This window comes from Nymphaea colorata, chromosome 1 (assembly GCF_008831285.2).
Source record: "Nymphaea colorata isolate Beijing-Zhang1983 chromosome 1, ASM883128v2, whole genome shotgun sequence".
NCBI lineage: Eukaryota > Viridiplantae > Streptophyta > Magnoliopsida > Nymphaeales > Nymphaeaceae > Nymphaea > Nymphaea colorata.
In genome coordinates this window covers 40,528,207-40,555,335 of record NC_045138.2, presented here as the reverse complement: position 1 = coordinate 40,555,335, position 27,129 = coordinate 40,528,207, and the positions used below count along the sequence as shown (strand labels likewise).

General features: G+C 39.0%; 3 protein-coding genes across 3 annotated transcripts; 1 reads left to right on the top strand and 2 right to left on the bottom strand.

Moving 5' to 3' along the window:
• The first annotated feature begins 58 nt into the window (after positions 1–58).
• LOC116248326 (uncharacterized) lies at positions 59–5,587 on the top strand. The gene is made up of 7 exons (XM_031621065.2): positions 59–316; positions 415–531; positions 1,383–1,904; positions 2,977–3,116; positions 3,249–3,366; positions 3,624–3,764; positions 5,227–5,587. The coding sequence occupies exons 1-7, from the start codon at positions 239–241 to the stop codon at positions 5,308–5,310; spliced, it is 1,200 nt and encodes a 399-aa protein (XP_031476925.1). The 5' UTR covers positions 59–238; the 3' UTR covers positions 5,311–5,587.
• Positions 5,588–6,619: 1,032 nt separating this feature from the next.
• On the bottom strand, positions 6,620–12,400 carry LOC116261292 (protein EARLY RESPONSIVE TO DEHYDRATION 15-like). The gene is made up of 3 exons (XM_031639992.2): positions 12,282–12,400; positions 7,458–7,849; positions 6,620–6,940 (listed from the first exon to the last, which is right to left on the bottom strand). Exons 2-3 carry the CDS (start codon positions 7,798–7,800, stop codon positions 6,807–6,809), a joined length of 477 nt encoding a protein of 158 aa, XP_031495852.1. The 5' UTR covers positions 7,801–7,849; positions 12,282–12,400; the 3' UTR covers positions 6,620–6,806.
• An 8,251-nt stretch (positions 12,401–20,651) lies between these two features.
• LOC116267501 (protein JINGUBANG) lies at positions 20,652–22,328 on the bottom strand. The gene has a single exon (XM_031649247.2). It carries the CDS (start codon positions 22,202–22,204, stop codon positions 20,918–20,920), a length of 1,287 nt encoding a protein of 428 aa, XP_031505107.1. The 5' UTR covers positions 22,205–22,328; the 3' UTR covers positions 20,652–20,917.
• Between the last annotated feature and the right edge of the window lie 4,801 nt (positions 22,329–27,129).

Here is a 27,129-nt window from a genome sequence, read left to right as displayed (position 1 = left end):
GGGGCGGAGAAGGAGAACGGCGGCGGAAGGCGCACCAAGGCTAAGAGGAAGAGAAAGAGGGAGAGAGCCGTCGGGAGAGATATTTTAGTCTTTGGACTCTGTTCAAAAGGATACGGGTTTAGATCCATGCCCTGACAAAAGCTAGCCCGAAAATGGGGGCACTCCCTGCACCGGGAGGGTTTATCAGAAGTATCAGAAACCGCCCACTCTAGAGAGAGAGAGAGAGAGAGAGAAGGAAATGGCGGACGCAGGTCAGGTAGGTGACAAAGCAAATGGGAAGAGCAAGAAGAGGAAGCCACGTTATCTCCCTCACAACGTAAGCCTTTTCTCCCTTTTGCCTCCGACGCTAATCACTACTCTTTTCCTCTTTTTTTTTGGGAGATTCATCGTGGTTGGGCTGTTCATGGTTTGCAGAAGCCGGTGAAGAAAGGACTGTACCCTCTGCGTCCGGGAGTGGAGGGATTCTTCCTCACGTGTGACGGTGGCCGAGAGCGCCAAGCCACCAGGGAGGCGCTGGCTCTTGTCGACCGGGTACGACCTCCCCCACCTCCCCCTCTTCTTCTTCGTTTTGTTTCATAAGGGTGTATTCACGCTTTTTTGTTTGGTTTATCACATTTGGTTTCAGTATTTCTTTGTTGGTATGGAGTGCTTCCTCATCTTGATTCTGAGAGTGTTTATGGTTCTTTCCACGTTTAGTTGTTTAAGTTAGCTGTCTCTCTCTCCCTCTCTTTCTTTCTTTCTCTCTCACACACAACACATTGAAAAAAAAGGCCTTTTTGTTATGCTTTATAACGTATTTGATTGCTTGGAGCAAGCTTAGCCATTATGCAAACAATGCGTCTCCTGTAGAGGCTACAAAAATTATTAGTCTGGTTGCCTCGAGCTTCCAGATTATAGTTTTTAGGTGCAATCAAGGAATTACTGGTTGCCTAGTAATTGTATGGGACATCAGTAGCAGATGGCGGCTGTTGCAGATAAACATTTTTAAGCGACAAGCACCTCATACACAGGTATGTTCCCCTAAACAAAGTGAAAATACAAATAGTCGAGGCTGTTCGTTTATGTTAATTATCGAGGATCCTTATTCATCTGGTAATCATATGAATACATCCGATGTTTTCCGTGCCCAGATCCTATGGTGGTTCTTGAGTCGTTAAAAATTGTGTTAGTGCTTTCTGGAATTAGCTCATTAGACTATCTTTAACATGTTTTTGTATACGATCTTTGTGTTTTCGGTTTTTTGTTGTTGTTTTAGTTCTTCTTAATGTTCATGTACATCCAGGTGCTTCTTCTTTTAGCATATTAATCTCAGCATTGACCTGATATTCCTGCAAGCTAACATTTGGTTTTTCACAATAAATGACCATGATGTCGTTGTGCAGTTTTTTGAGGAACTAGTTGACGGGAAAGGTTCAGATGAGAAGAGCAGTACAATCACTAGTAAACCTTTGAACAAAAAAATCCTGTTTAACGACTCTGATTCATCTGGGAGTGACGAAGAACCTGAATCTCATGAAGAGGAAGAGAATATAGAAAATCACAATGAGGATACAGATGAAAAGCTAGCTAAGAAACAGCGGTTGGATGGTGACATGAAAAAGCATGATACAACAGCACATTCAGATGCAAGAGAGTGCATGGATGCTGATAAAAAGGAGTATGGGAATACAGAGCATTTGGATGCTGATACAAAAAAAGATGACACAACAGAGCGTGTGGATGCTGATAGGGAAAAGGATGACACAGCAGAGCACTTGGAAGCTGATACAAAAAAGGATGACACAGCAGAAGGTGTGGATGCTGATAGAAAAAAGGATGACTCAACAGAATCTAACAAGGCTGAACAAAAGAGTACAGATGAGCAACAAGAAGATGAATTTGCAGAATTATATGATAGGAGTAAGGTGATTTAGTTTTTCTCATTATTGCTCCCCCCCCCCCCCCCATCAAGGACGGAAAAAATGAACAGAGTTTTTGATGACTAATATTGTAAGAGATCGAACTGTGGAACTGAGATTTTTTCATCTTGCTACTTGTCTTGTAAGTGCATTTTAAGCCTTATAGTCACATGACTTACATATAAAGGTAGCAAAATATGAACATAATAGTAAGGAATCTGCAAATGATAAATGCGGAGTGAGCGTTCATGCAGTTGTCTTGGTGGTGGGGAATAAATAGAAGCCTTTCAGTTTTCACAGCTACTGACCTAAGGTTGTGTTTAGATAGCTTAAATTTCCTTACTGTAGTCAAATACTGGGCGACACCTTAAAAAGAGACCCTTAGAAGTTAGAAGGTTCACCTCTCTAGGGAGATAACCAACTGAAGGCATGAAATATGGAGTGTAAGCTGATGTTCCGCTAGTTTCCTGATCCACCCAATTGGAAAAAGAGCACAGCAGTTGTCTACCAGCAAGCTAACTGGTAAAAAATGTGGGGCAGTGAAGTAATAGCTTTCTCTTGGTGATTGCACACACATAAGCAACCAACTTATTTCAGAAAAATATAGAAAAGTTAAAGTCTGTTATTTTGCTGATATTTTCTGAACTGCAAACACCTTTTTTGAATTTTCATCCAGTTCAGTCTTGGTCACATCCTTTCTTCTGCAGTTGGTTTAGACTTGTGGGTCTACTTTGGTGAATGGGTTTAAGTTTTAACTTGCAGATGCAGCATTGAAGTAGGGCTTTCTATGCAAATTGCAATTTGCAAACAGTGTACCTATTTTATTTAATAATGTCCATCACATTTTTTCAACAATTTGTTTAATTGCGATCTGCACAGTATCACGTGGTGTATTGATCTATGCTAGTTTCAATTTTTGATCTTTTATTAGGTTGATATTGGTTTTGTTTATATACTGCGTGTACGTGTGTGTGTGTGTGTTTTCTTTTTGCCCTTGCTTCTTCAAACAATTTTCTTAATACATTATTATGTTGTAATCTATAAGCTAATTACATTCTTTTTGCTTTTTGCTAATTAGAGACGTTTTGCAAGTCTCGATTCAGGCTGTAATGGGATTATCTTCGTCCGGATGAATAAATCCTCTGGAGATCCTGGTCCAACCAAGATTGTAGAACATTTGATGACAACAGCTGCTTCTACAAGGAAACACATGTCTAGGTTTACACTCAAATTCTAATCATTATGTGATTGTTTAAATTCACTTACTCTTTTAGCATCTCATTTTCCTTTCTGTCCATCTTGGTGATGATAGTTTACATGAATCTTTCAATAACTGCTGCTTTTGTTCAGGTTCATCTTGCGGTTATTACCAGTTGAACTAACATGCTATGCATCTGAGGAAGAAATTTCTGAGGCAATTAAACCACTAGTTTCCCAACACTTTCCAGCTGAAGGTGCATCACAAAAGGTATTCTCAGTGCCTATTCTACTGACACTTTCGTGTTTACATTTCTCTGGAGGAGAAAAAAGAAATAAGTATGCTCCTAATATTGTGTTGATCACATCGGCTGACCTTGGAAGGATTTTGTAATTGCTTTACTTCTCGAGGACAAGTTTTCTTCCATATGTCGAGGGATGATGGGAGTCATGGGACTGTCTTCACATGAATATGGTTATTGATATCCCTCACAGGCTGTCTCAAGTGTATTTTCCATTTTTTTACAGTTTGCAGTATTATATGATGCCCGTGCAAACACTGGAATTGAACGGTCAAAAATCATAGATGTAGTTGCCAAATCTGTTCCCAAGCCACATAAGGTGGATCTCAGCAATCCAGATAAGACCATTGTCGTGCAGATTGTCAAGGTCAGTGTGTGATTTTGCACCATCTTTTTAATCACTTACTGCCTTTCTGAAATTGACATGATGAATGTGAAGCATCATGAAATCTTTTTTCTAACTGAGAGTTCTATTGACCATCTATCTGCTCGTGCACTTGTCCATTTGTTTCTTGGGATAGAACATTTTATCTTACTGTATTTTAGTTCATACTTGTTGTAGTAAGCAATTGGTGATGCCATTACTCTGCATTTGCAATGTTACCAAGCAAACCTGTTGACCTGCACTGAAGCCGGTGTTCCATGTAATTTTGTGAAATTCATGACAAATTTGTTTTATAATTACTGTTTTCTCTTTGTAGTTTCCAGATCCTTAGGGTATCAGTAGGATATTCATGTAGAAACAAGGATGTCTTTCCTGTATTCTTTGGTGTTTCATGTGGTAACAGTCAATGGTTGTGCATTGTTCTCTATAGAAAAGTTCTGTCTTTGTCATACTTTTTGATGTGTATTTATTTTTTACATCTGCATCATATGTGGAGTCTGCTTATACCAAATTTCTTTTAATTGGGTACTCCTCCTCAATTGTTAAAAGTTATGTTTATGCAAGTACGTATGTTCTGGAATAAAATGACCATACAGTGTATGACCCTGAGAAAAAGGATACTGAGACTGGGGCTTGTGCACATGATAGTCCTGATGAGGTTATACAATATTTATGTCACTTCTAGGTCATCATCTTAAACAAGGTTGAGTAAAATTGTTTGAAGTCAATTTGGGGTCCAACTGTAAAATCATTACTATACCCAACATCAGTGGCATGCATATCTGAACATGTTGCCTTGTCATTTGATCAAGTAATTGCGGTTAATGTATCCTATGTCCATAGGGCTATTGTACCACCTGTGGCAGGCGATACAAGTGGATATTGTTGTGGTATTATATAGCAGAAAACAATATTAGCTATGTCAATCCGTAGGGATGTATTAAATTTCTAATTAAAGATTTGCTTAATTTGTTTTTTCATCAAACTGGGTGCATTTGCTTCTGATCTTAGTGGATCTCTTCACCAATGGATGTAAATAGCAGATGCAATTTAAGATTAGTTTTTGTCTACTGTCATGACTAGGACTGATATATATTTATATGTGTGTTTATATGTATCATGGCAAATCGTAGTCTTCATTTTAGTTGTGAGTCGTACTCTTGTGACAACTGTATTCAAGTAGAAAACATGAAATCTAGTTTTATAGTTCATACAACATCTATATTTTTCCAATCATGCGGTAAAGCTGTGGATAAGCACATCCAAAGTTGGTATTGCAATGAGTGGTCAAGTGACTTTTGTCAGGTCTAGTGAAGGCAAGGTCTTGTGACCCGTCTTACATCCAATTTTTGTGGCACCTTTTGCCTTTTATCTTCCTGTTTGCATAGAGTTCCTATTACCGTGCTTCTAACTCAGTATAAAACCATTGTTATTGTTCTTGCAGACTGTCTGCTTAATAGGTGTGGTCCAAAGGTACAAGGAACTTGCCAAATACAATCTCCGGCAGCTGACCTCCTCCAAGTCTTGACTCTAATGGCTTCATACAGGCAAAATAAGCTAGCCCTTTTTTCCACATTTTACCTTGTTCCATGTTATGTGGACGTGTCCTTATACGCCAATATTTCGAATGAAGTGCAGAGGCTTGAGTGTTCGCCAGTTGTCTGTTTAAAAATTTTTCATTTTGAATAGATTAAAGTTATGTTTTTGTCTCGCTTTATTTATCTTTGCCTTCATGGATAAGTTGTAGTAGTACACTGATCCCATAATAAACAGTCCACACTAATATCTCCATGAGTTTAATGCAATGGCTATCGTATCAATTTTATCGGATCCCCATTCCCTTTAGCGCCTGCCTCTCTTTGATGGTGTGCTTTCCTCGGCTTCTGCGTTCGCTGGGAGCTAAGCTCATAAGTAATGCGATGAAGTGATTGTCTCCAAATGTTGGTTTTAGTTATAATTGCTTCCTGGAAGCTTAGAAGGTTGCACAAAGGCCGGGGAGGATGAATCTAGGTGTCAGACACCCATGGCTGTAGTAGCTCCAAGGTGGATCTGCGGCTAAACTGCCGACAGCCAGGTTTTCAGGTTGTTCCGAAGGCTCTTGTGCGTGGCCACCTTTTTCTAAGTATAACTTGAAGACATGATTCACATGCGACGCATTGGAAGGGCTGATATGGAAAATTTATGTCATTATATCTTCGCTTGTTTAGCATAAAGTCTTCATGTGTACACACTACCAATTATGGAATTATGTGAAAGGGAAACAAAATTTCCAACCCAAAAAAAAGGATTTTTTATGTTTTAAATCTTTCGGATGCTGTGGAGGATTTTCATTTGTTTTAAGTTGTAATTTTTGTGGCGATCTTGTAAGGGAAACTTGCATTGTCTCCTATAATTGTCGGGTCCTTTTCTTTCAAGTAGCTTCGTGTCAAAATATGCCCAGAAAAAGACGGTTTTTTTTTCTTTTTCCTTGCTGTGTAAACAGCTAGTGCCCACCGTTAATTTGATTAATGGCGATATTCCTAGGTCGTTCCATTTGCTATCTTCAAGTGATTGCCCATTCCCATGGAAATCCTTTCCCACGAAATCTTTTTTTGAACCTTGGCTTATTATAAGGGCCGTACTAGTATCGAAGGGTTAAATAGGCGGCCCCTGGTGAGAGGTTGGCTCCCTAACCATCCACGAGAATCGAACCCTTCAGCGACCACCTTGCCTTCTGAAGGCAGCACCAAGGGAAAGCTCAGGGTTCACAGTATACTTGGTTATGCTCAACTTGTGGGAGGGCACGGGTTGAAATGAAAGATGCAGAGAGGGCGCGGCAGTGATGTGGGAGGAAGAGAGAAAGATAATATTCACCGAAATTTACTTAACAGAGATCGCTGCCAGGAGACATGTGACCAACTTCAGATATTTAAGCATCCCTTTACAGGAAATAAACAAAAGGAGGGGAAAGGAAGGGAGAGCGAGTTGCAGACAAAACTCAAGAGAGTTCTCACGGCAGTGTCCCCTTCTTTCTTGTGAAGATGATCATCGCGGCTGCTGAATGATCCTACGGTTGGGGGTCCTGGGGCTGACGGTCTGCGGTGGTTTCTCCCAGTACTTGGCCCGCTGCTCCCACGTCCCGCCTCCTGGCGATTTCAAACCCAGGCTCTCTGCTATGTCTGCAAGCCACATAGTACAGCAAAATTTTAAGTAACGAGCAGGCCTGCTAAAATGTACCCTGAAAAGAGTTTGGCTTTTTGGGAAAAGGAAAATTACTGTGGACGTTAAAGGGATTTCATCATCATTCATCATCTTTCAGAAAAAGGATCTAGAAGAACAAACCAATGGTCCGTAAGAGGACGATTCTCAACAGTCCCCACATCAAAGACATGAAAGAAATATATCATACGGGTTTTGGACTATTCTCAGAAATAAAGAAATGATAGATATTTGAAAGCTTTCAAAATGGATAGCAACGACAATGGAAAGCACAACCGGAAGGATAAGGAAAGGGTCCCCAATGGGCAACTTTTCCAAAAGCCACCATGGTCTTCTGTTCTGCCAGCAACATGGATAAAGAGCACCGGTGGCGGTGTGGTAGCACAAATTTGTATGTGCAAAAACCGAATTCATTTGGGATTATTATTATCAAGGTATGTCACATAACGTCATGGCCTAATGAACATAGTGAATTACCCAGTCGTAATTTCTCTTGATTAAGATCGCCATTTTGATTGCTCATCAGATGCTTCGGCTGCTCAGGCTGAAAGAATACCCCTTCATCGAGAAGATCGGGAAATTCCTCTAGCTCGAAGGTTTCCGGCAGAAGAGCCACAATGTCATCTTCCTCTCCGGCATTGCTAACACCATCGACGATCTCCTGGTGCTGATCCACCCAGTAGTCTCGGAACCACGTCGATGATTTCACGAGCTCCCACCACTCCGGAGAGAAGTCCTCCACCCGCTGAAAGGAGGAGGGGATGAAGGGAGGTGCATTCGGGTTAAGTGAGGATCTGATGATTCCTGGTGCTGCTGCCATGAATTATTATCGTCTCATCAACCGCTCGTTCTCTTTTTGATTTAGAAGCCTGCGCAACAATTGCAACTCTTTATATGGGGAGAGAGAGAGAGGGAGACGCTATCATGCCCAACGGCTTTACTAATTCATACACAATTCAGTAACCAAAAACATATAGCTAGGAACAAGTAAACTGTGTTACTCTTTCCGCGTACAAGAAAAAAAGGAGTGCACGTCCAAAAGATGCGGTGGAGTCCACCATGTGACAGTGGCATACGCCTTGATTTTTTTATTTCAAGAAAAAATAAAACAAAAAACAAATAAGCCACGAAGCACCACATGGACGAATAACACAAAAGATACTTTAAGGCTTGAACGGCTCGGTAATATTTATGTAGTTTAAACGACGGCGAGTTCGGTTGTACGTTAAAATATTAAATGCAGTAAAGAGATGTTCAAGAGATAAATGAAGAAACAGTCTACAACACACCATGTGGCAGGTGCAGGTCGAATAATTTTGTTGGCGTTAGATTAGACCCTTCAGCAGGATCCAAGGAGCAGGAAGTGGTACCTATAAGAATGATTAGTTATAAACTAAAGAAAGTCCTGAAGCCAACTGAAGCCATATTCACTTTTCTTGATTTCTTTTTTCTCCAACTTTCTAATTAAATATACCATGGATCATGATGATGCAAGAGACAGAATCATAATTAAGATGCTCTATTTACACAGCAAATAAAGCATCTGCTACTAGAACAAAGGAAGGCTAGGTGAATCCAATCCGTTGAACAGGAAGTGGAAACCTCACTTCTTATCGAGCAGTATTCCTCTGTAAGCCTGCGCTTCTGCCGTAGAGGGTTTTTAAACAATGTTCTTATAAAATGACGCTCACTTTCTAAGGGCTAACCAAACGTACGCTTTTAGGTTTGAAGGCATGACAAGATGCTCTTGGGTTTGAAGGTTAAACATTAGTTCTTTGAAGAAGAAATTAATGTATTATTGTGAAATTTTCTTTTTGAAATATTTTAACAGCTGTAATTTTTGAGTTGAAGTGAGGGCAAGGTTAAAGCAACCAAACGCTTTAAAAATGCTAGGGTAGTGTAGACAGCGACCACTGGCCACAGGTTCGCCTCTCGTCGGATACCATTGATTGCCAATGCGCAAACAAGTGTACTTACTAGAGTCGAGGCCGACCGTGATATTTTTTTCAGCCAGGACCGCTACTTAAGGATTCGACTTTGCACCATACACCCAAAAAAAAGCCTCAAAGTTTGAAGGAAAGCTGCTTTGTTCTAGGAAAAACAAGTGTTAGACGGGTTGCAGTTTCATAAGAAAAAGACAAAATAATTAGGCTGTGTGGGTGGGGATGAACCTTCCAGCAAAATAATTACTCGTGTACGCAGCAGCTGAGCCTAGGGCAAAAGGACAAACGGGGGTTCACAAACCTACGGTCCCAAGGTTACCACGGCAGCGCTTCCCTTAAAGTCCAACCCGCACTTTCCTGTCAAGCCAGTCACAGTTCGCCACGCAAAAACCATGGAATCTAAATAATTCGAGTTCCGTCGTGTCATGTGCAAGTGTCGCAAAAGTGTCTCAGCTTTTTCGTTTATAAGGAAAAATGGAAGTTCGATTTTTTTTCGGTGAAAAGTGGGACAAAATCCTTCAAGAAATCCTCCATCCATTCATCAGCATACTCGTTTCTTTCGGGACTCCCTTTGGTAAAGTATCTCGTTTTTCTCATAACATGCAAAAGTAATGGTTGCAGGAGAAGTAGGCGACTCATTGGAAGATGCGAAACCTCATTCCCCAAAGAAATTTTTCAGGAAACTCCTCCGTCTCTCCTTGAGAATCTAAATTACAAGCCAAGAGTAGGGACCCAACAATTATGAGCAAATATAAAATCTATGTCTACCGTAAAATGTTATTCAAGGTGCAACCCTTTGTGGACATGACTATTTTCAATTTTGATGACAGCTTTCGGCCACCACCCTAAGCACTAACAGTTCATCCTTTTAGTGAACCCCACCATTAAGGCACAAGAAACGGCGATGAATGTGCACTAACAGTACAGACGCAAGCTTCCGTTCAAAGCGTGTTTTAGGCATTTAAAGATGATTCAGGCATTTGGTAAACGGCCGGATCTGATCGCACTTTATGGCAACCCCATACCAGCGGAGTGCTTTTAAAAGGGTGACAAGTTCGATGGCTGATTGCCTTCACGGGACGGATTATCGGCACCCTATTAGCTTGGCTAATGGATCTGGCAATGAATTGTTAACCTTGAATGACGAGATTTTACTAAATTATGAAATGTTTCTATTGTCTTTAGAGAGATTAAACAACCCTCTGTAAGTGCTTTATTGAGTTTAAACATCAATTTCAATCCATCGTTTATTTAATATTTTATTATGCCTCCTCTACATGATAGTACCATACTATGAGTATGGCCCGTCGAACTCTGATTTCAGTTCCCCTAATTGCAAATAAGAGATCATCCGGTATAACATAATTGCCAAAAATCGAGCCATTGCATTTATAAAGCAGTTTCATGTATTTTCTTCAAAAATTTGACCATATGACTACCCCTATCATTATTCAAAAGTTAGAACAATCATTTCATCAGTTTATTTGAATAAGGATCCTCGAACCTAACAAAATCTAAAAAATCGTTAAATTCTCGATTCTTGTAAAATCATTCACAAATGCAAAGTAGTCGATCCAAATATAGAGTTGTGGTTTAAAAAAAGTGGACATCATGACCATGCGATACAAATTTTGAAAAATACATTAATTCTGCACAAAGTCTGAACCATCACATGGCAAGGCAAGACAGGCAAACCCAATTTTCGGGAAAACAAGCTTTACATCAATTGCAGAGTGTCTTGACCTAACCCGCAAAGACTAAATGCCACACAAGCCACCTGGTAGGGCCCCAGGAGACAATAAACGAAGAGTATCTAGTGCAATGTATCTGCATCAGGGGGCGTGTCATCTCGCCTATTTAGCGAGACGCTTTCCCCGCTCATTCATGAACAGGCAAAACTCAACAAGAGACGGGCATTATGAACACTTGCCTAATGCCTACGCGATTTCACTAGGGATGTAAATCGTTGGGACTCTGGACAGATCCAACTTCTAATCGGATTTCATAGTACTTGGATCCAAATTTAGATTCAGAACCAGATTTGAATTTTATCTTTTAAAGCCCATTTCAGGTCAGGTATAATATCTGATATCTATACATAATCAGATCTTTACCAAATCCTGCTACGCGGTTCAAATGTAAGTTGGTAATTGGATATATCCAGTCTATTTACATCCCTAACTTCAAGTGCAAGCCAGGGTTAGATCCTGACAGCGGAATACAAAAAGTCGACCGGAGTCGAACTCAGGATCAGCCAGAAATGGCAAAATCCTGGATATGACCCATTTGTCTAAGATTGGATCCAGAGCAGGAAGAACGACAACCAGCTGAGCAAAGCACCGTCTGCCTACCAATGGATTCACCGGTCAAACTAGGCGGCTGATAAAGAACCATTGAGGGGACGGGCTCTTCACATGAAGTCCATCTTGGCGGTTTGCCGTTGTAACCACGCGGGTGCGTGCCACCGGCGAAACGCCAATAAAGTAAACTACCGCGAATTTATGAAGGCCCTGTGAGCTAGGGCTGTCGGGTGATATTTTTCCCCTTTTAAAAGCAAAAACGCGGAGAGTCCGGCACTAGGCTTTCAGATACGTAACTCAAGCCCGGAAGCCGCGTAAAAGAGAAGAAGAAATTAAAGAGGTAAAAAAGGAACAAAAGTCCACAAACAACTTAGAGAGCGAGAGAGAGAGACAGGTGTCTTCCTCTGTCAGTGTTTCTGTTCCTGTCTGATCAATTTCCTTGAAAGGGACTCCTTGGAAATTATGGAGGAATGAAGAACGTTTGTCCAGAATCACCAAAACTAGTCGGAAATAGTTAAAAGATCAACTGATGGAAACAGCAGAATAATTGAAGCCGCACCTTCATATCAGCGCCAAATCAGAAGAAGATGAAGCGAAATTGAAAATCTAGAACGGAACATAACGCAAAGTCGCAAAGGACTCCCTGGCTCCCGAAATCCATATCGAAAACATCGTACAGAATTCCAGAAGGCTCCGTGTGGACACTCTCTCCAAAGAGAAAGCAGAAAGCAACAAAAAGCACGACTAAACGAAATCCGATCCCTCGGAAACCGCGGATGAAGACATAGCTCACGAATCGTTACGAAACAATCGTGCTAAATAGACACAAGCAATTCGCATATACCGAAGCCAGAAAAGGCCATTCCCGTCATTCCGTGGACCTCAGGCCAACGGATTGAGCCAAGAATGATGACGGACGCCCCCTGATGCCGCGACAGCAAGTTTTCATGAACGAATTCATGAACTAAACGAAGGAATTTCGCCAACAATCCCTAGTTTTCTTCCTTTCCAAGAAGACGATGAAAAAGTAAGAAGAAGACGAAGAGGAAAGCGTTTACCTTTCCGGCGTTTGGCTGTGGTCTCTGAGTAAACGTTTTCTTGGGAATTTGACCCCTCCCTCTTTCTCTCTCCTCCACTCACAGTCTATCCAACCCGAAGCTTACGCGTCCTGGAGGCGGGGGGCTAGGGGATATCGCGGTATTTATAGGCACGAGGTGAAGCCCTAGCCACCGGGCCTACCGGTTAAACCTACGGGCAGCATCCGGTTCCATTGCAGCCCAGGTGTTACGACAGCTAGAAAATCATCAAATGCTGATTTAAGAATCAAGCTGTCTCCAATCTTCTGCCACGTTGAAAAATGATCGTGTTTTCTTCCCCGAAACTGTCTTTGCTTTATCGACTTCACCAGCTGGCGGATTGTTGGTTACGGACCTTGACAGTGTGGATCACCCCATGAGTAATTAACGCAGCATTAGAGTTTGACCTGGTAATTGGAATTGGAATTCCTTGGGGTTAATTTTAGAGAAAAAAAATCACCTTAGTTAATAATCAAACATAATTACATTTAACCTCGTCAAATTTCTACATGAATTAGAGTTTTTTGTTTTCCAATCTTTAATATTTTATTTTTCTTTTTATTTTATTATAAACATAAAAGTCTATTTTAAGTTGGTTCACAAGAAAAATGTAGTTTCGTGTTAATGAATTGGATTCAGATTAGATATTCAGCTTTCTTGCCTCAAAAAGACTTTGAACCTAAGAAATGACATCTTGATGGTATTCAAATTTAACTTTAGATAAATTCAGACAGTAAGCATGGAGTTTAGATTCAATCGCGAATTCAAAGGTTGGATTGGAATGCAAATATATGAACATATAAGAAATTCAATATGGTAAATGCTATATCCAATTCAAATCCGATTCATTTATATTCCTAATCTCAATTCCCAGCAGCCATGATTAATTCAAATAATTGCCTTTTAGTTAAACACAATTGCCTACTTTAAGTAAAATAAACAACCAACTAGCAACCAACTAACCGCTCAATATGAAATTAAAATTCAAAGGATACTACAGTGCACTTACATGTGACCACATTTTTTTTTAAAGCTAATGAAATATTTTTATACAAAATATATTTGTTTTCGTATGCACCTAACGTATATGGTGCAGCCAAAATACTTATTTAGTTATTTTTATTTGTTGACTGAAATGGAGAGAGTCCAGGCGTGCCACTGAGTTCGTAGTTTGGAATCGGCAACCGACGATTAATTTTCCTGGGAATCCATTTCCCAGCAATTAAAAGCACAATTATTTCATCTATTATCGGCGATCTGCCAACTGTGGGCATGGAACCACTATTTCATTCCTTTGTCAAGTCATTGTTTTGTAATGTCAAAATCATGTCCGTTCGTGTCGAATTTCTTTCTTCATGATGTAGACATGAGAAATCAAAATCATGACATTCATAACTACAAGCTCTGCCATCTAAATAATGTTGCAAGCATAGTAAAAAAATAATATATTAAAAAAAATAATAATAAGATAAATTTTTAATTGGCACACGGCACTTTTGAATCCACTGAATCAGATCATTTGCGGATTCGGTCTGAATCAATTAAAATCACTCTAAAATCAGCCTATTTTGAAATCAGTTTGCTAAAAGGAGTGGTCTCTCTCGCCTCCAATATTTAAAAAAAAATTCTTTAATTTTTTCAGATATAAAATGCAAGCGGGTAACATGGCGCGGTTCAAGATTCAAATCTTATAGTCACTGTCATGTTTTGATGCATTATTCTTTTCGGTAGCAAATAATGGTAGTTGCGACATACATTAGGGTTGAAGAATGCATTCAAGGTACATCTAGAGACAAAAGCATGGTAGAATCTTAGAAGAATAAAGATATGACCTTGAGGGTTTTACACCAAAAATAGTTTTTTTTAAATTAAAAAAAAATCATTGGAAAACTTTTTATTTTTTAAAATTGACATGGTAGAGTTGAGCAGATTCCAATATAATTAAATGTATATAATTACAAGGGCTCCTTTCTATGAAAGGGATAGAAAGTAGCCGCTAACCGGCTTTTTAAAATCTACAGATTTGTTAAGTTTTAGATGTGAACTTAATGGATCGTTTGGTAGTTAGAAGTGTTTTATGAATCTTACCCAAAAATTATAGTAAAACATTTATCACCATCCATTTGTAAATCAGATAATATCAACTAACGTTTAATACAGTTTAGACATTTTTCTTTTACTGCTAGGTGTTAAACATTTAATAAAGAGAAGTGGAAATAAACTTTGACGCTTATGGTTTTCTTTAGTTTAAAACTATTCCCTAGTTAATTTCACTTGTGGTGTCTGCCACATTTATAAAAGATAATTATTTTGCTAACTAAGCTGGAACATAAATGTTGTAAGTATTCGTTTCCATCGTTTTCTTTTTTTTTAAAACCTTGAGAAAATGCTCATCAGTCCCTATTGGGTGATTTTCTTTTATGATGTTAAAATCAACTAATTTCAAACATATAAAGAAATTTAAAGTTTAAAATTACTTAATTACCGGACGCTTGTTCTCTTTTGATCAGTATCTTATCAATCAATGGGACCGATTCATGATTGATTTTAACGTCGCTGTTTTTTTGTATTTAATTGCATAACCTTTTAGACACGCTTGTATATTTTTTATGATTTTATATTCAAAATTAATGTTTTCTGTTAATGGGTAGCTCTTTTAAATTTTATCTTAAAAAGTTAAGACCTAGTTTTTTATTATTTCCGAGGTTACCAATTGATAGCTCGATCCCGTGGTTACGAGTTGACTCGCTGACTTGGTTGGACTTGGGGGTCTTGATCGGAAAATAAGGGCCTCCCGTGTATGAGTTAACTCATCCAAGTCAAACGACTCGCCCAAGTCATCGCCTAAGTCAAGCGGTTCTTCCCGGTGAATAATCAGTGTCAACCAAGTCGTGCTAATTTAATTATTATAAATGATTATTTTCTCAAAATTTTCTACTTTACTACTGTGTATTTTTTATCGATAACAATGTTAGTGTTGATCGATTCAAATGACCTTTTCCACCATATTAAATTAGCCAATGGCATATAGCATGGCATTTGTAGGGTTGGATTTAAAAAAAATGAAATAGAAGTCGATTTTTGTGTGTGTGTGATATATATATATATATATATATATATATATATATATATATATATATATATATATATATATATATATATATATATATATATATATATATATATATATATATATATATATATATATATAGGGAGAGAGAGAGAGAGAGCCAACATAATGAAAAAACATAAAAAAATTTAGAAACAAAAAGTCTTCTAGATATAAAAACAAACCACAACAACAAAATACAAAAAAAAATATACAATAAAGCAGTACAATAAAACAAAATAAAAGGGTGATGAGAGTGTTGATAGACTGAGCAACTGAGTCACCCAACAACAACAAACAAAAGACGGTGCGTAGCCGAATAACAAAATGGACATCCTCATACACAAAGACATGCCAAAGAATCCAATTTATGAAAGAAGTACGACAGTTATTCCTCAACATTTTTTACAATCCAATTTCAATTTAGATTTGGTTGGATTCTTAGAAAAAAAAAACAACCTAAAATGGTTGAAGTAGCCGGTTGTTTTTTAATATATTGACAAAAGTTACAAATATATTATATTGACAAAAATTACAAATATATTCCTTAAAATATATTATATTGACAAAAATTACAAATATATTCCTTACTGTTATAAATTTGAAAAATCACTACTTGTTCAAGCAAGCTTGAAACCTTGAGAAATAGGAGAAAAGATGAAGTTTATACTATGATGAAATACTTCTTCTGCTCACCACCTAACGTTACTTATATATATATCCAAACAACCTACCCAAGTGATTCTAGGGACGAGTCACTTGTCCGAGTTCCAGGATTAGCAACCATGTTATATAAAAAATTCAAAGAGCTGATTAGACATTGTAACTAGTGAGATCAATTTAAGATAAAAAGTCTTTATAGGTTTAGAACTAGAAAAAATGGCGTAAGTTCATAACTTTTCAGATAACCCCAAAACTTTAGCGCCAAAGAAAATCTTGTTTGGAATTTGATTAGGTGGGATGGATTCAAAGGATTTCTCGTCAAATTGAAAAATGTTGTGTGGCACGGGCCACGGCAAACTGCTCCCCACATCAAGAGGTTAGAAGCATTCCCACTATCATGCTTTCCCTTTATGACAAGCCAGAAGTTACGACATCATCTTTGTTCGATATTTTCTCTTCGAAACTCTTCCGATATAGAATTTTCGTGCCCAACTTTAGCACTTGTTTGTTGGGTGTTGTTCTCTTTCCCATCTCCTTTCTGGTTGGGAGAAACTTGGGGACAGCACTTGATGAATCTCAATCTTCCACAAAGACAAGAAATATCTACTAATTATCTGTTGAGTAGAGGCAACGTCTACTTCTCACATAATCATATATATATGCTAATAATCTACTTTCGAATGGCTATATTAATATGCTTATTATTCCATTGGATATATACTTAAACATAGAGCTCAATATGTGGATATGATCGGATGTCGTTTCTTGAATCTAAATCTGATCTATTTCTTAACCAAATAGTATTCTTTCTCCACATCATTTTTTTTTTCTGAAGCAGTTGGATCAGATATTCAATCCAAATCTTGATCCATTGACATCGCTAGCTATCGTCTGGGTTGCAACAAATTCTTTCCGTCACACAACCTCCACTCATATAAGTAATGGGATAATGCATTAAATCTTAATTACTTCCAACATATGATGCACAAAAAAAGTCTTCCAACCAGGACATATGATAAATAGACATATAAAACGATTATCATGGTATAATTCTCAAGTCCCTGTCGTACACATGGGGTGTTGCAAAGTCCAAATCCAAATCCAAATCTAGATCTGTTGGGAGAATCTGATTTAATGACTGGACACGAGCCAAGTCAAGCTCGAACTCGGTCAGCTCAATTTGACTCGACTTGTATCTTGCTCAGCTTGAGCTCAAGTCGAGCTGTATAAGATTAGTAGGAGCTCGACTAGATAGACTGAGTCCCAGTTCGAGCCTGACTTGTTTTACTAACTACCCATTTGTCTTTATCATTTTTTTTAGTTTTAAAATTAAAAATTACGAAAAAAAAAGATAACCTAGATTAAACGAGCTTACTCGAGTTTCTCGAGTTGACTTCATGTATCTTTAATAACTCGACTCGCATATAAGCTAGAGTTTTCAATTAAACTCGAGCTTGATTCATTTACAAATGAGTCAAGCTCGACTTGAGCTTAAACAAATGAGTTCGAGTCATAATAACTCATAGCTGGACTCGTTGTACAGCCCTATCTGATTATAAAGTCATATTAATAAACTCTGGACCCAGATCAGGTCTTAACTTTTCCATCACTAAGCAGCAGAGACTACTTAACCACTCATGCCAGAATTAGTAGAGCCCATCACACTAGCGTCTGGCATGTGTGCCTATTATACATACAAATCAAATTATCTACGATTTTAGTTGGTCATGTATAAAGATCATTTCCGGTAGATTTTCTATTAAAATCAACCATGTTGAACCCATTTATAAGGGCTTTTTTAGATTGAAACCACATTGTGAGTTCTGGAAAGTGCATGGGCTTATTTTATATCCTCGCTCAGATGTGGCTCCACCAGTGGTTGTCTTTTCATGCAACTCATGCGACTTTTTGAGCTAAAAAATGGGCACCAGATTAGACTATTGAATCTTGCTGCTTTTGAATCATGTGGATTTGTTTTGTCCGTCATATCTCATTTTTTTGGTGGTTCCAAAACAAGGTGAATCCAGACATAAAGAGTTGGAATTTGCTGGTAGCTGTGACTTTGAGGATTTGATTGATCAGATACTCACATATTTTCAGCTGTCATGGCCTTATGGAAACTAAGAAAATCAGGATGATAAAGAAGAAGCATGTGAACGGGAACTACTGTCACATGTCATGCTTGCCATTGATTTCTCATCAAACATTCATGGGAAAGGAAAAACTAGAAACCACCAATGACAGTGCTGGTGAGCGAAAAAAGAATCCAATGACACCCCTGGTGTGGAGAGATAGAGTGGTTGAGAATGGCAGCGGCCGGCAACCGGCGGTTTTTTTACTAGTGTAGAACAGAAAAAGCAAAACAAAAATCGAAAGAAATAGGAAAAACCCACTTGCTTCTGTGATTTGTTACCCAGTCCGGAAACGCTTCCTACGTGATAAGTGTGGTCGGTTTAAGTAATTTGTTTTCAACTTTTTATTTTTTATAAACTGGTGAAATTGGTGATTATCAACAAAGAATCAAGAAAGAGAAAAGAGTTAATCAAGGGATTGTCATAGCTTGATTTCCAACATTGAGAGTGACGATAATCTAGTGGATTTTCGTCGTAGTCGTGCATTTAAATGGTGAACATGGCCACTTTTCCAACTGTAATAATCAGTTTTCTCTTGAGTTCCGAGGTGATTTGAGGTCTCTAGGAATCTCAATCCGAGCATTTATAGGTCAGAAACCCTCCCCATCCAACCTTAAATTAATATGACGTTTTGGCCATATACTGAAGATCCCAAATCCTCTGTGGATCCCATGTAAAAGGAATTCCATACCAGTCACGGACATGAGATTTAAGGCTACCAAACACATCCTTAAAGAATATGTTGGGCCTTTAATTTTCGATTAAAGTTTGTCTTCATTAGTTGATTCGAGTCGCCTGTAATTTTGACCGAAATCTGATTTTAGCTTGATAACATGCACGCATGAATCCTGTTCCCATTCTATCAACCGATCTTCTAATCCTTTGTTCAATTTGTTGAATTCAAAAACCATTTTCAGTGGCTTAGAAACACCAAGTTCTTTCACGCGGCGGCTTAAGGGAGGAGGAGGAGGAAGAAGAATCACTGTATTCAGGACGGTGGAGCGGTGCTCTATGATCCGTCTGTTATTTTTGGAGCATGCACGAAATATTTCACTGAGCTCCTCTGTGACGTCCGGTCGACTGGAGAGCTCTCTGCCACCAGTGCCGGGGGACCTATAGTTTCGGCTGAGGAGAACAACTGCTTCCTGAGCCCCATTTCAGACGCGGAAATTGACTGCGCAGTTCCTGATTCAGGATAGTTTCTTACTTAGCCTGGAGATCATTCACCAGTTCAGCCCCAGCAAGGCTAAGACTGCTTGTATCAAAATTGATCTTAGCAAGGCTTAGGACAGGGTGGACCGGCGATTCTTGGAGCAGGCCCTTCTTCATTTGGGGTTTTCCGTGGAATGGTCAGGAAAATTATGGCCACGGTTGCCTCAGTGACGTCCGCCGGGTGCATGGTTCTCTCCTCGTAGGGGAATCAGACAAGGCGACCCGCCTGCATTTAGACGAAGCACATCAAGGTCCCATCAGTTGGTAGTCTTCACCCCCTTCTCTCCTCTACTTTCTATGCCGACGATCAGATGATGCGATTTTTTTCATTCAGGGTTGAAAGAAATGTTTTACATGGCTGAAACGCTGCAACTTTTCAATTAAAGTCTCTTTCTCTTTACAAATTTGGCAGGAGCAATAATCTTCCCACTGACCTCACTCAAAGGTTTAGGTGGTGGCATCACCAACGTTGCTCGGATAAGGTGCTGGACAAGTGTTGGAAAGACGCATTTCATGTGGTCGTTTCGTTTATATGTAAGACATGAAACGAAATGAAACACAATGGGAGGAACGGTGACCGTCGTCTAGAAGACATGCTTTGGAACAGATAGAAGGAACACGTTCTCAATTGTGGCTGTAACTGCTTGAATTTGCAGAAAATTGAAAACTGGCTCAAGAGGAGTGGAAAAGGAATCGCACGAGATGCGTTCAGGTTGAGTCTCTTGAAGTTCTTTCTGTGAGCCTGTAATTGAAAGTTAGAGCTCCATCAGAGCGTATTTTTTGTTGTATATATCTTCATTAGTGACTAACAAAGGACGAGGGCTTAAACCCCACGCAGACTTTATCCGGAAGATGCCAACTTAAAAAGGTACGCCGGAGGTGAGAGAGAAAAACCATGGTTGATTCTTTGACATGGCAAGTGGCAACCAAACCAACCCAGCAAGCAACTGCTTTCCTTCCTCCCTTGTGTGCGTTTCACTTCAACTTCATGATTAGGTCCTCTCTCCAAAATTGACTGCGACTTGTATAAAGATGCAAAATCAAGTTCAATCTGATCATTGCGTTGGCTGAGCTTTTTCTGAGAGTAATAGTTGATAAGGATTGGTTGATGAAGGAGCAAGAACAATCTAAAGAAAAAGAAACGCCTGCAGTTTTGAGGAAATTTGACCAAGTACAATTTATTCAAAAAAAGTAGTGCTATACATATCAAAACTTTCTCCACATTGAAGTCATGAATTTAAAAGAATCCACAAACCAAACTGGAATGTTATTGATACCCCAAAAAAAAAAAAATCACAATGCTTCTAGTATGTCAATCTTAAAACAAACCCCTGTTTTTACACACATTCAAACATGACAAAAAAAAAAGCGTCATTTGCCTATTTTTCCGCTATGGGCAGCAATCAAAGCTCACGGTATCAATCTTTTTTACTATCCCCTGAAAGCCAAAAACCAAAAAAAAAAAAAAAAAAAAAAAATCCGCAGCTCCAGTAATGAAAAATTTATACAGGCACAGCAATAACATGCCTCTCTTTCTGATCTTTCTTGTATATAGTATAAGGATCATTCTCATTCTCTGCATCACAATCCTTAGGAACCCACCAAACCCTCAGACTTTTATCAAGACTCCCACTGTACAGAATGAATCCTCCTCCAACACTGGGTGAAGAAGCTTGCAGGCACTTAACTGGCCCCTCATGCCCACATATAACCCTCAAATTGGAAAGCCCACCACCAATCTCTCTCTTCCAAACTCTGATGCTCTTATCAGCAGAACCGCTGCAGAGAAACTCCCCCACTGAACACAAACACAGCACAGCCATGGCATGTGCTCTAACTTCACATACCAACTTCCATTTCTGACACTCAGCATCCCCTTCCCACCCCATGACATACCCATCTGACTCCCCCCCATATACCAATCTCCCATCCTCACATACAACTATTGAGTTCAGAGACACATCCTTGTGTCCCTCTAGTAGACTCCACAGGCAATGTTTCCAGCTAAAAGAAGAAGCATTGTTCTTGTTCCACACCTTCACCTTGCCATCGGCTGATGCAGAGTACACTAGTCCTCTGTGAGCTACAACTGCGTTGATTGCGTCGTCGTGCGCAACAATGGATTCGAGGCATTTGAGATCTGAAATTCTCCAGATCTTGAGGGTCTTGTCCCATGAGCCGGAGTATATGAAGCCATTCGAGACAGCCAAGCAGGAGATGCTGTCCGCGTGCTCGATCCATAGACGCCGGTGGTGCCGCCTAGTTTGCACATAATTGCTCTGCTTCATGAACTTGCCGAGATAGTCTCTGGTTGTTGGCATGGTGGCGATCAATCGGAAGGCATTCTCGGAGCTTCTGCTCACTTTCCAGACTCTGATCCTCGAGTCCTGATGGGCAGTGAAGACCCTGTTCCCCGCTGCAACCAGCGCCTTAACCGAGCCATCTCCATGGCCGAACTTTGCAAACTGCCGAAGGTCCGGCTGCTGCCAAACTCGGATATCCGTGCCTTGAGATGCGCTGAGCACGAATTCGCCGCAGAGAGCCAGGCAAGAAACTGATCCCACATGGCCGGAAAGTACAGCTAATGAATTCCCGCGGCCGCAATTCAATGTTGGACCGGCATTGAAGGAAGCATTTGATGAAGGACTCGATATATACTCGGAATCTGTCTCGGAAATGAATAGATGTGACAGGACGCTGTCATCAGAAGAAGAAACATCAGCTTCTTCTTCTAAGAGACTTCTCCTGCTGGGGCTTGTTGAAAGAGAAGCATTTGCAAAGCACCTCATCCTTTTTTCCTGAAGCTTGAAAGCCGGTGAAAATGGAGGAAGGGGAAGAACAATTAACCCGTTTTAGCCACAGATTGATTCTTGAGGAGGGAGGAAGGGAGGGACAGAGAGAGAAAGACAGAGAGACAGAACGGGAAGGCCGTTAGAGAAGGAAGACTACTTTAAAAAGGAGGAGCGTGTTTGAAAAGGTGGGAAGAACCGACCAAACCAGAGAGGATTTACAAAGAAGACCTTGCTCTCTTCCCAAATGACGGCAGTAGTTCTCCCTCCCTTTCTGGTATTTTTTTATACCAAGGTGATTTAATATGTTTACATGAATAGAGCTTACTTAGAAAATTCCAGTCTAGGCCAAACAACAGATCCGGGTCGGGTCCTATATCTATAACCAAGTTTAGTGTCCAGATCTTATACACTGAGATTGGATCAAGCCACAATCAGCCGGTTTCTACTCACAGCAAGTGAATTTCATCCATTCTTAACTCGTGAAGTAGCCTACGTTGTAAAAACATAAAATAAGTCACTAAGAGGGTCCAATTTTAGAAATTTTACTTAAAAAAAAAAAACAAAAAATCTTCCTATCAACCAACCTGGCTCTTGTCCCATGGTTAAAGCCTTTATGTTTACAATTAAAAGAGGGATGTACATTTTTTTTTCTGTTTTTGGGAGACAAGAATTAAAAATTGAAGGTGGTTGACACCCACAAGAATCGAACCAGCGACTAAAGAATACTGTGGTGTAGTGTGGATCCCTGGACTTGTTTAATGTGAAGGGGTAATTTGGTAAATTCACCATGCGAGGTGCAACGGCTACTTTGAAATTTGCCTTGGAAGGGAGAGTGCGTTTGGTCCCGCACGCCGACTTTTGCTTTTTCTTTTTCTTAGGTGAAGAAACAGAACCGACCTGGCACCGCACAAAATATAACAGGTCAGTTGCAAACAACATAGGTCTTTTACAAATTACTTATAAATTTGATTTTAATAACTTCACATATTTTCTAAGCTTACTGAATTCACTATGTATTGGGCAGCCAGTACTTTAATGTTTTATCTTAAAAATATCGCTATAAATGTCAATATTAATCAATATATCGGCCGATATAAACAAATTTGGTCTCATATCACTCCATTTTTCTAATTAAGCCACACCGGCACCACATCACAACCTCTCTGCTATGAAGGGAAAAGAATATGCGTTCAGAGAAGGAAGGAATAAGCAATTTTTAAATTCTACCTTGATTAGGAACAACTTAAGCACAAAAGAATGCCGATCTTCAAGCCTTGCCTTTTCTACTCTTAAAACAAGGCTTTGTTCAAAGTTTAGTGGTCTAACAAAGGAGCTTTTGCCAATTAAAAACAAAAGCTTTCTCCTTCCATCATGATGAAATGCCAAGGGAATAGATTCATCCAACTACCCAATTTTCCTGACTAGAAGATCTCTCATTTTAGTTCATTTTCAAAAGCTTGTACGCATTCAATAGCGGTACATTCATTATTTGCTTTTGAATAACATGATGGTGTTTAATCTCATGAATATCAGAAAACCTACCTCACTCAATGTCGGCAACATTCGCATTCTAAATATTATTTGCATTCATATACTAAAAGAAGTGTGATGTTAATGAAGAATCAATGCTAGCCGGTTTTCTTTCATACCAAACAAAAGCCAAGAACCATAATTGTCGATGAATATCTTCTTGAACCCAAGCACTAACCTAAATGGTCCGGATTCGGGCCACATCCATCTTTTGCTGAAGTCGACTTAATTGAATTCTATATAATTGAATTAGGATCCTAGGATCAGATCTAAAGTTTATTAAACCCAGTTGGATATTAGGCTGATAACTGAAATTCCATTATGAAACAGGATACCAAATCCAAATAATAGTCAGGTCCAACATTCTTTATACATCTGGCTAATGGATATTCGATATCGAATCTGCAGGCAAGTATACATCAATTTACATTTTTAGAACTAAGTTTTACACATGATATGGTTTTTTTTTTTTTTTCCCCTGCGTGGTCGGGATAGCAGGATATTGTTTTAGGCCAGTAACATCGATGCCAAATATATTTCGTTCTCAATTGTCTCTTAAGAGTTCCTAAGAATATTTTCAAAAAATTGCACAAGAAATGCTAATGTTTGGGTAGTATAGAAATTAAAAAATAGGTTTTAGGAGGAGTACTTTTGTTGTTTACGTGAAAAATTAATGTTTTCTGTTAGTAGGTAGCTTTTTGAAAATTAATTTCTCTCAAAAGTTTAGTGACTATAACTTTTAAAAGTTGCGGTGTAACTTGTTATTTGTCCAGACATTAAGCGTCCTTTTATAATTTTCTCTAGTCTTTTGGCAATGGCTACCTGTTTCCGCGTTAAAGAATCCGTTGATCAGACGATTAAACAACGAAGATTCCGGACATCTTCCCGTCCTTGTCTTCATGGCAGAGCACTCGGATTTCCTCTTGCTTTGTCCTCCATTATTGAGGTAAAAAGGAAAGGAAAAGCACATTCTCCATGAAACCTAATCACTTTTTAATGTACAGAACAGCCATGAATATTCCACTATAGATTGTGGGCAGTTCAAATTAGGTTCCTCTCACATTTAGCCACTTCATTTGGATTTATTTTCTTCCAAACAAGTTAAGAAATCCTGTTCCCATCTCACTGTTCCATTGCTTGACCTTTCCATGGTGTTGTTTTCGTAAAGTTCGGCGCTTAAACCATATTAAAAACAGTAAGTAAAGTGGACAGTGATCAGTTAATTGGACCAATAAAAATTGAACCATGTTTGGTGGCATGACAGCCAAGACTCATCCCACTGCGAAAATCGCGGTTTCGGGCTTTAGGCTTACTTCACTAGAAATAATTATGGACCCCTCAAGCAGACACAGTCCTTATGAATGTAGAACAACCCAAGTGTTGTGCATCATTGATGCCTCCAATCAGACAAGGAAAACTCTTGTTGCCTCCAATCATGGAAAATGCTCAGGATTTCCCAAGCAGTTTTTGTTTTTCTTAAGTGGACCATGGTTTCTTTATGTGAACTCTAAGGCATTTTATGCATTCCAAACCATTGGTCAGTATCAACATAGTGACCAGAATTGGCTAAACCTGAAAATTTCATGAGTCTATGGAATACTCCATGGTTGTTGAAGATTGAATGGGCTGATGTGGGACGCGCACGTGTCGAGTCCTGTATGATGGGAAAAGACCAGGGCGGTCAGGTTTTGATCCTGTGTTTATGGTTTTTTCTTGTAGCAAATGAATGAAAATATGGCTAAAGAGCAGAATGGTTTGGCCGCCTTTGAACAAATTAAAGTGGGTTCGAGCCATCTGGGACTCAGACTGCCAAGGTTGGCAAAACCCAGTTAGGCAACTTATAATTTACCTCAATAGATTTGGGTTTGGAAATTTGGCATAAAAGAGGAAAATGGAATTGCTCTGTTAGTACCAACTACTCATACTGGGCCGGTGAAGATGAGAACCATGTGAACCATTGAATCATGTTCATTGATGATTCTTAAGGCGCCGTACGTAAAATTACTTTATTAAAGGCAAAGTAATTAGTTATCATTCACTATCATTGAACAGTATATAGCTTTCAATGTGGGATCTTATGAATTATGAATAACTTGAATTAATAGCTCTTAATCAGTCCATATACTCATCATATCAAGTATAACTGTCAAAAAGTAAATGGAAAATAAATATGCAGATCCTGTTCATATGCCCGGTCATGTTCGGACACTTGCATACACATTTGGACTAGATTTTACAATTTAATAGAGTGTCAAACATACCATGGTGTGGATTTTTTTCCACATATTTTTTTAAAGAATACGTCTGGAGCTGCAAAATAAAGAACTTAACGGCTCTTAGTTCTCTTTTCGACGAGCTGACTTAACATAGTGTCGGATGCATTTGCTTAAGATATGATCTTGAGGACCGGTTTCGTGATGTACTGGATCCAAACGGAAATCGATTTTCTATCTGTTTAGATTGCCAAAGTTCATAGATATTATGATAAGAGTATCGAGATTTCATATTTTTTGGGGCCTGAATTTTCTTTATCTTTTTCATAATTTTCTGTCTATAATTTTTTAAGAGCAATTAGTTTTTAGATTTTTTAATATGAACCAATTTTTTACAAGCATCGAATATGGGCATAAAATAAACATCATAGACTTCAGCATGTATCGCTCTATCTTCTGACATTACAAATTTTAAAAATAAATTTAAGCACTTTAGGATGATTTGCCAACGAAAAAGAAATTCAAAAGTAAAGGCACATGCCAAAAAACTTACCTTCAGAAAGCATTCAACTGTAGCCTTTCATATCTGCACAACGAACTTTCTTCTGTCTTCGTTTCATGAATTTACACAACAAGCATTTCAATAATTATTCATGCGGACAAGGCCTTGTTTTCTTTCCTTTCTTTATTACATCGTCCTATCGTGAATTCATGACTGTTAGTATAGAGCTATTCTTGCATGTTGAAACTCGAGCAAGGGTTCAAAGGTTCATCCTTGTGGTTGGAAAAGATTTCCCTTGGGCAAGTTGTATCCAAGGGAATGTCACATGGGTTGTTATATAAGCCAACATGCCTACGCTATCCGCCTGGACACTGAAGCAGATAATATGTAATCAGCGCTACTCGTAGATTTCAATGAAGCTTATCAGATTATAAAATTCGTGGATATATGCATATAGGCTTTCAAATAAGGTGCTAGATTAAAGGTTTACCGAAGCTTTTTCTGGAATTGCTGGTGATATAACCGTCATCCCTTTCCCTGGAGGAAGTAATCTTAGACATACATATACAGATGCATGCAGAACATGCAGAAAACAGGGAGAACTTTGGAAAATGTACCAAAACGAAAATGGACGTCCTTGAAGAAAAAATCAGGCGACTATAATGCCCACCCATACA